This window comes from Pangasianodon hypophthalmus, chromosome 1 (genome assembly GCF_027358585.1).
Source record: "Pangasianodon hypophthalmus isolate fPanHyp1 chromosome 1, fPanHyp1.pri, whole genome shotgun sequence".
Taxonomy (NCBI): Eukaryota; Metazoa; Chordata; class Actinopteri; order Siluriformes; family Pangasiidae; genus Pangasianodon; species Pangasianodon hypophthalmus.
Window position 1 is genome coordinate 23,032,347 of NC_069710.1, and position 13,850 is coordinate 23,046,196.

Sequence of the window (13,850 nt, forward strand, 5' to 3'; positions counted from 1 at the left end):
CTGTGCAGGTCACTTGAGTTGTTCCACTCCAAACTTTGGCAAACCAGGTCTTACCGCATACAAAGACATCTAGACAATTATGTGCTTTCAACTTTGTGGCAACAGTCTGGGGAAAATCCATGTGTATGTGATGGTCAGATGTCCACATACTTTTAGCCATATAGTATACAACAGAGCCACCATTTTTTGTGGTGATCAAGGGGTGTTTATGCAGTTCAAACTACTTAAAGCCGACTTCCTTCATTCGGTTACTGGAGTAAGCCACTTCTACCATGCACTTAGGAGCCTCTTAGATTCCATCTGCAAAATCCACACCACTCAATAAAATGCAAGCAGGTTTTGTAGCAGTCAAGGTCATTTATTTGTGTCCATGAAGATGAGGCCTTGCAAGAATATTATGACAGAAAAGACATTTAATTTCAGTTGTTCTTAACACAATTTCAGAGTTAAGGATAAAAGTAATGTCTTTAAGAGTTTCATACATGAGTATGAGCTTCTGAATCAAGCAGTGACAGATGAGGGCTGCTTGTTGCACTGTCTCGCTCATCTTAAACAGCATCTGTTACAACCAAAATATGTAAAATAATTCTTTTTTTTAAATTTTATTTTATTTTATACCATTTTCTCCAAATTTGGTCATCTGCCAATTTCCATCTGCTAGCTAGCTCTCCCCTATAATACAGTCACTACCAGCCGAGGAGGGTCAGGGCTAGCATGGTGTCCTTAGAGAGACATGAAGCCAGCCACCACATCTTTTCAAACTGCTACTCATGCTACATTAGAGGGTAAACACACTTGAAGGAAAGCGCTAAATACCCTCTTTTACATACATGAGTTACATACAGAAGTCTACAATTGGCTACTGTCTCTCAGACTGACAGGAGAGAGTAATGGGTAATTTCGCTCTCTTGGACTCCCTGCCACGGGTGGCTGTAGCAGCATCAGCGTCTGCATTCGAACTTGCACCAATAAGGAACTGATTCTAAGTACACATAGAAGACTCCAGAAACATTAATACAAAATATGACTTGAGATAATAGCATTCACTCATGGAATAATAAAAGGATAAAGACATTTTTCAACATGTTGATGAGCAGTGTAGCACTGAACTTCAAAACTAGGACACACAGCTGTGTTTGCACTGGCTGCCTGTCACCTAGAGTACCAGCTGAGTGCGCCATTTTCTGTGTTGCCTATATTTTAAACAAATTCCAGAGGATCTAGAAACAAGTGTAGTGATCAGTCAAAAAGAAAAACCTTGATCACTGCCATGATGATGGTATTTAACATATTTCTACTATTGTCATAAGGCACAAAAGCACACATACACTTCTTTCCCTTTTACACTGAAATAGTCCTGAACACATTGAATCCTGACAGCGCAGTGGAGATGAGAGTTCCGTGGATCTGTGGGTGCCAGTGGAGCTCCTTGACCTCTGTCTGGCCCTGATGCAAGAACAGCAGCTGTGGCGGGAGCTTCTTTAAGCTGTCAGCCTGCTCTCCCATGTCACATGACTCCACCGACAGATCCCACTGGCTGATGACATCGTCTGCCCCAGAGGCGGCAAACACGCTGGAGTCGACGGGACTCCATTCCACTGATGTGATAGGAGCAGTGTGTTGCTTGAAGCTGGCCACTGGATGCCCAGACTGAGAGAGAATACAAAGAGGAAAGTAGGGAAAGGACCAATATGGAAAATGGATAAAATAAGAAAAACTGGAGAATGTGGAGCAATGGAAGAACAAACAAGAACACATTGCTAAGATAATGTTGAGAGCACAATATTTTAAACCATTTAAAGCATGATTACAATCTGTTCTCTCATATTTCTTCAGCTCACATACAAAAATGCATGTGCGATCAAATCTACCGTTTGTGCAAATTTGCTTCACCAGAACAATTAAACTGAGGTTGCCAGGATCTTTCCGGTTATCATGGGGAAAAATGTTTGTTCTCAGCTTGACATGATCATTTGGTATAACGCTGTTGCATAGAAAATGAATAAAACCACAACACTGGATGAGCACATTTGCATTAGAGCTGCCCAAATTTGAGTGTATGCATACAGAGTGAGTAAAGCAGAACTAGTGTTTGCATGTCTATTTTTGTATGAGGGCAAATGGAATCCTTAAGAGTGGAAGGGATCCTGTGCACAGATGACACTGTTGTGCTCTTGACTTCTGACAGTGAAAACACCTAGTTGGAGAGGTTTTAGTGCTATGTCAGTGTGTGATATGTGGGAGTCATTTGATTTCACACAATGCCCCCAAGAATTACTGGCACCCTTGGTAAAGATGATGTGGAAAATCAGATTATTGTTACCCTTTTCAGCAAGGCAAAATGATCAAAAGAAAACAAAAATATTCCCAAAAACCTATGTTGCAATTATTGACACCAATGCATTACATACTGTACCACTGCACTTTTTCCAAGATAACAGCACTGAGACTTCTTTTATAATGCTGAATGAGATACAAGAAGACACATAAAGGGATCCGAGACCATTTCTCACTACAAAACCTCTTCACATCCTTCAGAGGCCTTCCTGGTAGATACTTCCCTTCAGTTCACCTCTCAGGTTTTCAATAAGCTTTATTTCAGTGAACTGGAGAGATCAGTGCATAAGCTTTATTCTGTGCTTATACCATATTTATAGCAATTTGGAGGTACATTTTAGATTATAGTCCTGCTGAAGATCCTACCAGGACCCAGTCATAACCTCCTAGCAGATGCAGCCAGATTTTAAGCTACCTTTAATATCTCTCTTTTTATTAGATGGACTACCTGATGGTATGTATCCTAACCATGGATGACTCTGGAAGGAAAACAGCCCCACATCGTAACAGATCCTACACCGCATTTTACAGTGGGCCTCATTTTAAACCAGCCTACTACCAAAAGGTCCTTTTTTAAAGTCCAGTGATGTTTGGCAAACTGCAGACACTTATATTTGTGACATGACGACAGCAGGGGATTTCTTCAGTCAAGTGAAAGGTGGAGTCTAATTCTGCTTTTGGGGACTTGGTGTCCCCAGGATGCAACCAACGCCTGCAATTGTCCAACTATGAACTATGGAGAAAGTTTTGCCTCTCGAACTTTCTTGCTCACAATATACCTGCTTCCTTTTTAAGAGCATTCACTCAGCTTTAGCTGTTTGATAGTGAAGACAAGTATTATATGATTATGAAGCTGTATTTGTAGATATTGCCTAATTTAAGATAGCCAGAATTTTATTTTCATTTGTGCATCATCCCATGTTGATGGATAACTAAATGTGTTTGATCTGTGTGTCACCTCATATTTATATAGTAGTGAAACAGGAAGTCATGGATGACCAGTTCCTAAAGACTCAATGTGCCAAAAGGTAAAACATTAAATAGAATGGTTGGATTTTGCTAATTTTAGGGCACAGTCAAGCTGACAAACAGACAAAACACTTTACATAACCTTTTTTGCCCTGCCAACAGGTTTCTTTCTTCTTCTTCTTTTTTTTTTTTTTTTTTTTTTTTTAAATCATGGACCAGAAACCACCTTGGTTACTTTAGTTTCTTATAAAGGAAACTCTGGGGTTCCATGTAAGTGTCTGTGGCTTCAATTAATATGGTAATTGAACAGAAATTGCTCACCTGGAACTGCCTCAAGTCCCACACTTTCAGAAGCCCATCATCCCCTCCAGATAACAGGAATGGTTCAGTCCGATTCCAGCTGATGACGTTGACGTCTGATGAGTGAGCTTCATTGGCTGAGAGCATTGATTTTGGAGGAGCTCTGATATCCCAAATGCGAATGGACTGATCCACTGAGCAGGAGGCAAAAACCTGGGAGTCAGAATAAAAAACCACTCATAAATAGTTTATATGTATAATTACAATAAAGTTGAACCAATTACTATACATTACAGTATTAATCATTCACAACTGACAATTGTTGTTGACTTAATGACTTACTGTTGCTTCAGTAGGTGACCACTGGAGGTCCTCCACAGACTTGGTATGAGAGCTAAAAGGCCGCTGGTCAATCTGCCAGGAAGTTCCACCCTCTCGAGGCTCCCACACGTGAATGTTCTTCTTGCAGTCTCCACTCACAAGCCGGCCTTGGAGACAAAGTGTGACAACACATTAATAATGTGTAAAGAGTGATTCTTTTTATTTCCTTCTGAAACACACACCAACCAATAAAATTCCACTCTGCTCACTGACCTGGTACTTTAGGAGACCAGTCGATGGCAAAGCCTTCTGTCATGTGACCTGAGAAACTGAACAAAGGTGTGGCCTCCTTATGCTGTTTAACGAACGCTGTCATGGCAGTAGAGCTGTGAACTGCTTCCAGCTGTGGCCGAAGATCAAAAATTTCCACCTGACCTTTCTCACACCAGACAGCAGCCAATGACTGCTCACCAATCTGGGTCACCTGAGTCACCAAAACAGAGGCAAAAATGTCATTTTAAGAAATACTAAGAAAAAAATACAGGCCCTTTTCTGCTGACTGAACCAAGGACACATTTTATTACCTGTCTGTAACAAGTGCCACTAAATAAAGACTTAGACTCACTCACTCTGACTCTATTTATTCCTCCATAATGGGTCACCATGGCCAACTCCATCTGTGGCTTCTTCTCCTCATCATCCTCATCTTCATCACTCTCATCACTGCTCTCCTCCTCCTCCTCATTCTCTTTTTCAGTGCCATACAGGTTGTGCATGCGCATCACAATGAGTCTGGGCAGAAACAGGAAAACAAGTGAATATATATATATATTTTTCCCCTTTGATTTATTTTAGCTATGGCCAGTTATATGAGCATTTACATATGGAAAATTGTAATCAAATATTACTTTTACAGATTTGAGCTCTAGTGCCACCCATTATCGTTTTTTTCTTTTTCTTCTTAAAGTAGTACACTGCATATAGTTTTCATTTGTTGCTCTGTGAAATGTACTAACCTGTTACTGAGAGCTGTATCTGCTTGGGTACCTGCACACAGCAGCATGGACAAGGGAAACGTCTCTCTTCCTTCTCCTTCAGCATCACGTAATACATCAAAACTCAGACAAGGGGCACCTGGAAAAAGAAAATTTAGGCAATTACACTGAGAAGTTTATTGGATGGTCTAATTTGTCACCTAAGCACAAACGTTCTAAAGGAGACGAGTGACCTGTGACTTAGTAAGCCATCACTAAAACTTAGAAACTACAGCACTAAACTGTGAGACAGCAATTATAATCTTTAAAAGGGAGCCCAGTAAATGAATGTTTTGGTCTCAGGCTCATTTTACTAATCCGGGCAATGTTTTAGAGTTTATTGTTTCTGAGCCAACTATCTGAATGTATACTCCACCTAGGGAAACCGATTACATGTGGAATTATATTTCAAACATTGAAGGGTAAACTTAAGGGAAATTTCTTCCAGCAAAAATCAGTGAATCAAAGAAATATTAGATTTCTTGTCCTTCTCAGCATATGAGGTGTGCAATCTAACTGCAAAATACATGATCTTGTACACAACCATATATATATATGCTATCAATAAATATATATGCTATCAATGCAATAAAGCTGCTAGAAACGTGGCTGATGGGTTCTTGTTAAGAATATGTTCACAATAAGCGAATCACAGCACCTGTACCTACTAGCAGTACTGCAGAGGAAAGGCTTATTGCTTATTACACGCTAATAACATGCAATACATCAATTCGGCAAATAAACACATCCAAGCAATGACACACCCGACAGACTCTATCTATAATCGAATGGATCAGGTAATAACTTGTAGCCCAGCTGGTAAATATTAATCCTAGGAGCTTTGACGGGCTCGGATTTGGACTGGCCCACCTGTCTGGCACTCGTGATACATGCGGTAAGCCGAGCGGTCCATCTCTAGCTCTTCTCCCGGCTGAAGCGGCTGAACGCCAGGCACATACACTTTACTCTCCCCGCCTTCTTCCCCCTGTCCTTCCTCCTCCATCTCATCTTCATCACTATCACCCGCTTCCATCTCTTCAACTTCTTCATCTTCACGAAGAAGCGTGTTTTCATCGGGCGCAGCCATTTTGAGAACTCAAAGAAGCAGCCCAGGGCGCACTTCCGGTGACGTCATTTAAAGCGCCATGCCAGCGTTTTAACGTTTAAAGGTCCTGGTTCTAATATTTACGCGTTTAAATCCATTGAACTGAGATACATTGGGACAGTTTGTTGATTTCCACCTTGCCATAACTAAAATAAAATACCCACCACATGATACCTTTCTGAAATCCTCAGAATTGCATATGAATGGCATCAATACATCAAATTCAATAACAGGACTAGGCAAAAAAAAAAAGCTCCAAATTCATCAACATACTGCAATACTGAATGAACACACTGACTACATATTCAGATGTTGGTCTATTTAGCATTCTATAATTAATTTCTTACAGCAGTAACAACAATAACAGGGTTCAGAATATATTTTCAACATTTTCCAAATTTATAACCAATGTTTTCTACAATTCACTAGGAGCAGATTAAGTAATAAACAGAGTAAAACACCACCGAAAGGCAAGTAACATTTTTATGTTACTTTAAATTTATTTCAGGATTTAAAAAAAAACATAAATCTCTAAAATTATTAAATTTTAAATTTAAATTAAATTTTTTTATTATTAAAATTACACTGCATAAAAATCTCTACATAGTAAGTAGTACACTGTAAAAAAAAAAAAGTGGTAAATTTATGGTAGAAAGAAAACAAAAACTGACAGCTGCGATTGCCTTAACTTTACCATAAAAAAGGTAGTAATGTTTAGTGCAATATGGTCAAATATTTCCTGCCTATATATTTTATGGTAAAATAGTGTTGTTTATTTACAGTAATGTACAATAAAAATAAAGACACTACTGTAAATTGAAGGTCAGATTTTTGCTGTAAAATAAACAGCCAAACCTTGTGTTTGCTTTTGTAGTATTGCTGTTAAATAAGCAGTACTACTGTGCATTAAACAAGTTTTTTGTGTATTTTGTGGTAAAATGCTTGCAGCTGTTTTTGCCAGAGATGTACTGTATAAAATAGCTGTATTGCTGTACTATACTGTAGCATTTTTCTATAACTACAGCCATTTTACTGTGAAATACTGGCAGCTGAAAAACCTGTAAAGGTATTTTCTGTAAATACAGGAAATTAAAAGCCAACAGGCTACTACAGTTTCATTAAATATGGTCAGAACACAAGTTACTTAGTTATATTGTAAACATTTTTTGCAGATTTAACTCACACACCTCAGTGAAAAAGAAACTCATACACATACAACAATAAGAATGAAGATTTTAATTTAATTAAAAAACTATGGCATTTGAAAAAAAAAACTACACAGGTATATTATATTCATATTATAACAAATATAATATAATTCAGAATTGTTGATGCTCTTCTTGTGTTTATACCTTGTGCCTGTTTCATATAAGACATGTGGATGACCAGATTAGAAATGGCAAAACATGTAATTACAGAACAGAGCCAATCCTGTACAAAACACAGCCAGTACACAAACAAACTAATCAAGTTGAAAACGATAGTGTCCATGCCTCTGGAATAATAAGGAGCTGAGAGGAGGAAAACATCTTTGCTGATCTGATGGTAGAAGTGAGAGTGGTCCGTCTGAAGGAAGGATCACATATACAGACATACTCCATCTATTCAACTTCACATAGCGTGATGTAGACATATGAGCTTATGAGACAAAATGGAAGTGACTGATAAAACCAAAGTTTATAGTTCATAAATATATTTTTGTTATCAAGCAAGACAGATATAGTGAAAGAAAGATCCGGATATAGATAGAGAGGGTGGATGGCCTCAAGTGTTTACAAAGTCATTTCCCAAAGCAGATAGATATTCCACCAGGAATTAATCATTGCTGGATTGCAGCAATGGAGAACAAAGAGAAACAAAATATAATTTTATATAATATTCTTTAAAAAGAAAAGCAACCACTGAATACAGAAAAAGTAACAATAAAGTGTTCTAGAAGACTGTGTGTGTATGTGTGCGAAGTGGAAGGTTTAGGTGGAAGGAACTCCTGCTTGGTTGAAAGGAAAAACACTGGTCCAGTGGGGATAGGATCACACACACACACACACTCATTTCCTACCTCAAGACATCTTGAGTCAGCTTCCTGTTGGTTGCTGAACACACCCCCTTATACCGTGCCACATGCATTAAGTCATGGTTTTTCTACCAAGCACTTTCACTTCAAGGGTTTAGTACATAAGTTTTGGCTTTCACTTATCAGATGCCAAAATCCTAAAACTTTTATGTTATATGTTTAATTATATATGTTAATATATGTTGCATAAAAAATAAATTGCTTATTTTAGTTATATTTAGTTATTATCTTAAGCACAGTACAGTGGTATGCTTTTAGACATGGGGTGGAAAAGAGCACAGTCAGGGGTGGCACCCCTTATGTATAGGGCAAAATTGAATTTGCACAGTATCTGATTTATGTCTTACTACAGAATGAATTGCTATATAATGACATTAATATTTTGTAATATTAATAATTTAATATTTCACCAATATTGATTTGACATTTACATTTATGGCATGCATGAGTCGTGTTCATTTACAAGTACTTGAAAATAATTGAAACAAGTATTTGAAAAGGATGGATGTCAGGTTGTATTTGAAGAGAGCTAGAGACTGTTTGGACAGACAGGTCAAGCTCATTCCAAACCCTGGGCTAAGGTACACAGAAGAGCCTTATGCTCATCTTCCTTATATCTGGAAGGATTACTTGCCTCAGTTGGCTTGAGACATGATTTGGCATTTGCCCACTGATATCAAATAGGGGAGGCTGGTTTATTTTTGGCTTTGTAGCTTCAGGGATCTAGTGGCAGGAACACAGCAGTGGCATGACTTTGGGAATTGAAGTCAGGCTTCTGCATTCTGGATGCAAACTGACACAAAGACCAACCAGAAACATTTACGGCATTTCTAGAGCAATTATTTATACAATTGAGCAGTTGAGGGTTAAGAGCCTCAAGGGCCCAGCAGTGGCAGCTTAGCGGTGCTGGGATTTGAACTCACAACCTTCCGATCAGAACTCCAGTGACTTAACCACTGATGAGGGACCTGACAGCTAGTCAAGTGCATTTGCTTGGGATAATACTTAAATAACAAATATACACCGATCAGCCATAACATTATGACCACTGACAGGTGACGTGAATAATATTGATTATCTCGTTACAGTGGCACCTGTCAAGGGGGATATACTAAACAGCAAGTGACCAGTCGGTTCTCGAAGTTGATGTGTTGGAAACAGGAAAAATGGGCAAGCGTAAGGATTAGAGAGACTTTGACAACGGCCAAATGGCTAGACGACTGGGTCAGAGCATTTTTAAAACGGCAGGTCTTGTGGGGTGTTCCCAGTATGCAGTGGTTAGTACCTACCAAAAGTGGTCCAAGGAAAGACAACCGGTAATCCAACGACAGTATCATGGGTGCCCAAGGCTCACTGATGTGCGTGGGGAGTGAAGGCTAGTTCGTCTGGTCCGATCCCACAGAAGAGCTACTGTAGCACAAATTGCTGAAAAGTTAATGATGACTATGATAGAAAGGTGTCAGAACACACAGTGCATGGCAGCTTGCTGCGTATGGGGCTGTGTAGCCACAGACCTGTCAGAGTGCCAATGCTGACTCCTGTCCACTGCTGAAAGTGTCTACAATGGACAGGTGAGCATCAGAACTGGACCACGGAGCAATGGAAGAAGGTGGCCTAGTCCGATAAATCACATTTTCTTTTACATCATGTGGAAGGCTGTGTGTGTGTGCGTCGCTTACCTGGGGAAGAGATGGCACCAGCATGCACTATGGGAAGAACGCAAGCTGGTGGAGGCAGTGTGATGCTCTGGGCAATGTTCTACTGGGAAACTTTGGGTCCTGGCATTCATGTGGATGCTATTTTGACACATACCACATACCTAAACATTGTTGCAGACCAAGTACACCCCTTCACGGCAACGGTATTCCCTAATGGAAGTGACCTCTTTCGGCAGGATAATGCGCCCTGCCACACTGTAAAATTTGTTCAGGAATGGTGCGAGGAACATGACAAAGAGTTCAAGGTGTTGACTTGGCCTCCAAATTCCCCAGATCTCAATCCAGTCGAACATCTGTGGGGTGTGCTGGCCATCAAGTCCGATCCATGGAGGCCCCACTTTGCAACTTACAGGACTTAAAGGATCTGCTGCTAACGTCTTTGTGCCATTTGGATCTAGTGGAGTCCATGTTTTGATGGGTCAGAGCTGTTTTGGCAGCAAAAGGGGGACCAACACAATATTAGGCAGGTGGTCATAATGTTATGGCTGATCAGTGTATGAGAGAAGGTTCAATGGTGGCATCACTGTAGGGGTAAAAGTGTAACTAACTACCCCTAAGTGGAAAGGGCCCTCAAGAGGCCTGGACTTAAAAGCACTTTAACAGATGGGAAGTCAACAATGCATTTTACACAGGCCCCAGAAATTTGTGAAATAGCTTAAAAGCAATTATTGTGCTGTTACTGTACTAGTATATGTTGGTTTATTATAATAATACAGAATACTACAGGAAAATACAGTTAATTAGAATTTGGTTCAGCTTAAGATGTCTATTCAGTTGCACAGTTTAAATCCAAAACTCGAGGTTGCTGGAAACTGGACACACTGGAGCCTTCTAAAATGTGTTATATTCAAAGAATCAATATTTGAATATTACCTGAACATTACCTGAAGCTCTTGACATGTATCTGTATGATTTTTTCGAAGAATCAATATGCATATGAGTCAGTAAAAATTCTTCAGAATATATGGAAAATACCTGTACTTTGTTATTCTATTTATGGATTATTTTGGCATATTTCCACATATTTTGCAGTATTACTAAAATTGAATAATTGAACTCTTACATAACTGCATTTCCAAGAAAAAAAAATACTTTTTGCTCCTTACATTTTTATTTAGACCTTCAATGTACTTGTTATCTATCTCAGTCTCTTCTTCTCTCATCTAACCAATGACGGTACATTTTACAGTGCATTTTAACTTACATTCCAGTTTATAGCAACCAATTAAGTTCATCAGTGTAGAATAAACTGCACTGATCTTCTCATCTTACACAATGTAGTTAGTACTATAGCCATCTGTGTAACCCCTGGCCCTACCTCAGTAATATGTTTCAGTATGCTGGAGTAAGCAAAGACTGGTATAAAATGAGGCATCTCCTTTGCCTCTACAGAAGGCACGAACTAATCAAATTTGGAAAAAAAAAAAAAAAAAAGCATGTTGAGTTTTGCTAATTCTACTATCATTAACTGGCTATATTTAACTAAGTTAGGCTGTTTTCTTTCCTAATGGCAGGTTACACTAGCATCGATTCCAGTAAGCAAGTCAAACATGCTAAATACCGGTTATTTACATGATATTTTATTTCTGATTAATTCATTCGCAAACTTTGCAGCGTTAGTTGCTTTAAAACAAAAATCTAACAGTTTAGATAAGAAATAAAAGTTACTTTTCACATTAAAACATGACATTAACTTTCCTCAACTAAAACATTTACTGTTTACATTTTAATACTTGAAAAGCAGCTTTTTTTACTTTCACTTTAAGTACACTTTTGGCTGGATACTATCCCAGGAACAGTCCATCACAAGGCACCATGCACACACACATTTGCACACGTTCATTTACACCTAGAGGCAATTTAGTATCACCAGCCCACATACTGGCATGTTTTTGGGAGGTGGGAGGAAATTGGAGAACTAGTAGGAAACCTGAGCAGACAAGGAGAAACCACGTGAAAATCCACGCAGACAGTAAACTGACATCAGGATCGAACTTTTTTGAATTTTCTATGTATTGTCACTGCAAATACCTTATCGTGACTTTGAGATCCAAAAATCATTAACAATTACGTGCAAGTGTTGATTTTCACTACTTTTTTGTTAACAAAGTAAACGTATATAGGTTTGAATGTGTGTATGTGTAACACAGATCGTATGTCTTTGGTATAACAGAATGCTTTTTGCTTTTATCTGCGCTGTTTGGCAGGGAGCAGAAGAAAGGCAGTGTGTTAACAATGGCATTTTGTTCAGCTGTTGTTGTTTGTGCCACTATCTACCCATCGTTGTCCAGCTGACCAGTCATCCACACAAACTTTCTCTCTCTCTCTCTCTCTCTCTCTCTAAACACACAATATGTACTTACAAATACCAGAAAAGTTAAATAATTTGGTTAGGAAGAAGGGAGTGTATGTGTATATATATATATATATATAGGTACAGGTCAAGAGCTTCAGTTAATGTTCACATCAAACATAAGAATATAGAGAAAATATGATCTGTGACTTTGATTGTGGCATGGATATTGGTACCAGAAGGCCTGGTTTGATTTTCATAAACTGAGTTTATTTGAGTTTATTTCATAAATTGCTGATCTCCTGGGAATTTCACAGACAACAGTCTCAACTTTGAGACAACATTGAGTGAGTGACAGTTCTGTGAGTGGAAACGCCTTGTTGAGAAGAGAGGTCAGAGGAAAATGGCCAGATTGGTTTGAGCTGCCAGGAAGGATATAGTAACTCAAATAATCACTCTTTACAACTGTAGTGAGCAGAATATTAGCATGCACAAAACATCGAACCGTGAGGTGAATCAGCAACAACTGCAGAAGACCACATCAGGTTCCAGTCCTGTCAGCCAAGAACAGAAATCTGAGCCTTTCATGAGCACATGCTCATCCAAACAGTTGGACAGTTGAAGATTTGAAAATCACCTAGTGATTTTTCCAGTCTTCAGCTGTCCAGTCTCGGTGAGTGTGTTCCCATGATAGCCTCAGATTCTTGTTCTTGGCTGACAGGACTGGAACCTGATGTGGTCTTCTGCTGTTGTAGCGCTTCTGAGATGCTTTTCTGCTCATCATGGTTGTAAAGAGTGCTTTTTTGAGTTATTATAGAACTTTCTGTCAGCTCAGACCAGCCTGGTCATTCTCCTCTAATCTCTCTCATCAACGGGTGTTTCAGATGACAGAGACTGTTGACTGTGAAATTCCCAGGAGATTAGCAGTTTCTGAAATACTCAAACGAGCCCATCTGGCATCAAAAACCATACCATGGTTAAAGTCACAGAAATCACGTTCCCCATTCTGATGTTTGATGTGAACATTACCTGAGGCTCTTGATATGCACTGGCTGATTGGATAACTGCATAAATGTGTGGGTGTACAGTGGTTCCTAATAAAGTGGCCAGTGAGTGTGTATATAGGATATATTTTTAAGATTACTTTGTTAAAAAAAAAGGTGAAATTTTGTCACAACACATAATTTTGATCTTTTGGATGATATATAGTATCAATGAAATACAGTATATGCTGTGTAGATATTTAACTCAGCGGGATATGGTTTCTAGCCAGACTAATCCAAACACCAACTTACAACACATTTCAAGTTTTTGTCCACACAAAAGTGGACAATAAAACACTCCTGCAGCAGATCAACGTTTAAATTATTTGGTTATGGAAAGTGGTAAAATATTTTAAATGGATTTAATATGAAACTACTAGAGTAAGGCAGTTATGTTTATTAAAACAAAGTACCTTTGTCTTTTCTTTCAAATATTTAGTGTTTAAATGTAGGCTATCCTCTTTTTTTAAATCATAATATTGCCATATTATGTTAAAACTGTGGAAATAATGCTTTTATTTAACTATTTATTTATTATTTATTTATTTAGCTATTTAGTATAGCTATAGTTTAGTATAACTAATAATCTTAAATAGAATAACTACTTAAGATCCCAGAATAACATGGTACCAGTAATCCGGCACTGCCCAAATCCA

The 13,850-nt window shown here is 38.6% G+C and overlaps 1 protein-coding gene across 1 annotated transcript; it reads right to left on the minus strand.

Annotated features, from left to right (window-relative positions):
* Nucleotides 1–337: 337 nt before the first annotated feature.
* Nucleotides 338–6,086, minus strand: grwd1 (glutamate-rich WD repeat containing 1). The gene is made up of 7 exons (XM_026940228.3): nucleotides 5,832–6,086; nucleotides 4,944–5,061; nucleotides 4,557–4,719; nucleotides 4,201–4,411; nucleotides 3,949–4,094; nucleotides 3,628–3,819; nucleotides 338–1,650 (listed from the first exon to the last, which is right to left on the minus strand). Exons 1-7 carry the CDS (start codon nucleotides 6,046–6,048, stop codon nucleotides 1,342–1,344), a joined length of 1,356 nt encoding a protein of 451 aa, XP_026796029.3. The 5' UTR covers nucleotides 6,049–6,086; the 3' UTR covers nucleotides 338–1,341.
* Nucleotides 6,087–13,850: the final 7,764 nt, after the last annotated feature.

Excerpts from the sequence above, each read along its gene's own strand:
- grwd1 (XM_026940228.3), bottom strand. The coding sequence starts at position 6,048 with ATGGCTGCGCCCGATGAAAACACGCTTCTTCGTGAAGATGAAGAAGTT. Across the intron at positions 4,412-4,556 it reads GAGGAATAAATAGAGTCAGA|GTGACCCAGATTGGTGAGCA; the intron begins GTGAGTGAGTCT and ends TTGGTGACTCAG. Across the intron at positions 1,651-3,627 it reads GGGACTTGAGGCAGTTCCAG|TCTGGGCATCCAGTGGCCAG; the intron begins GTGAGCAATTTC and ends ATTCTCTCTCAG.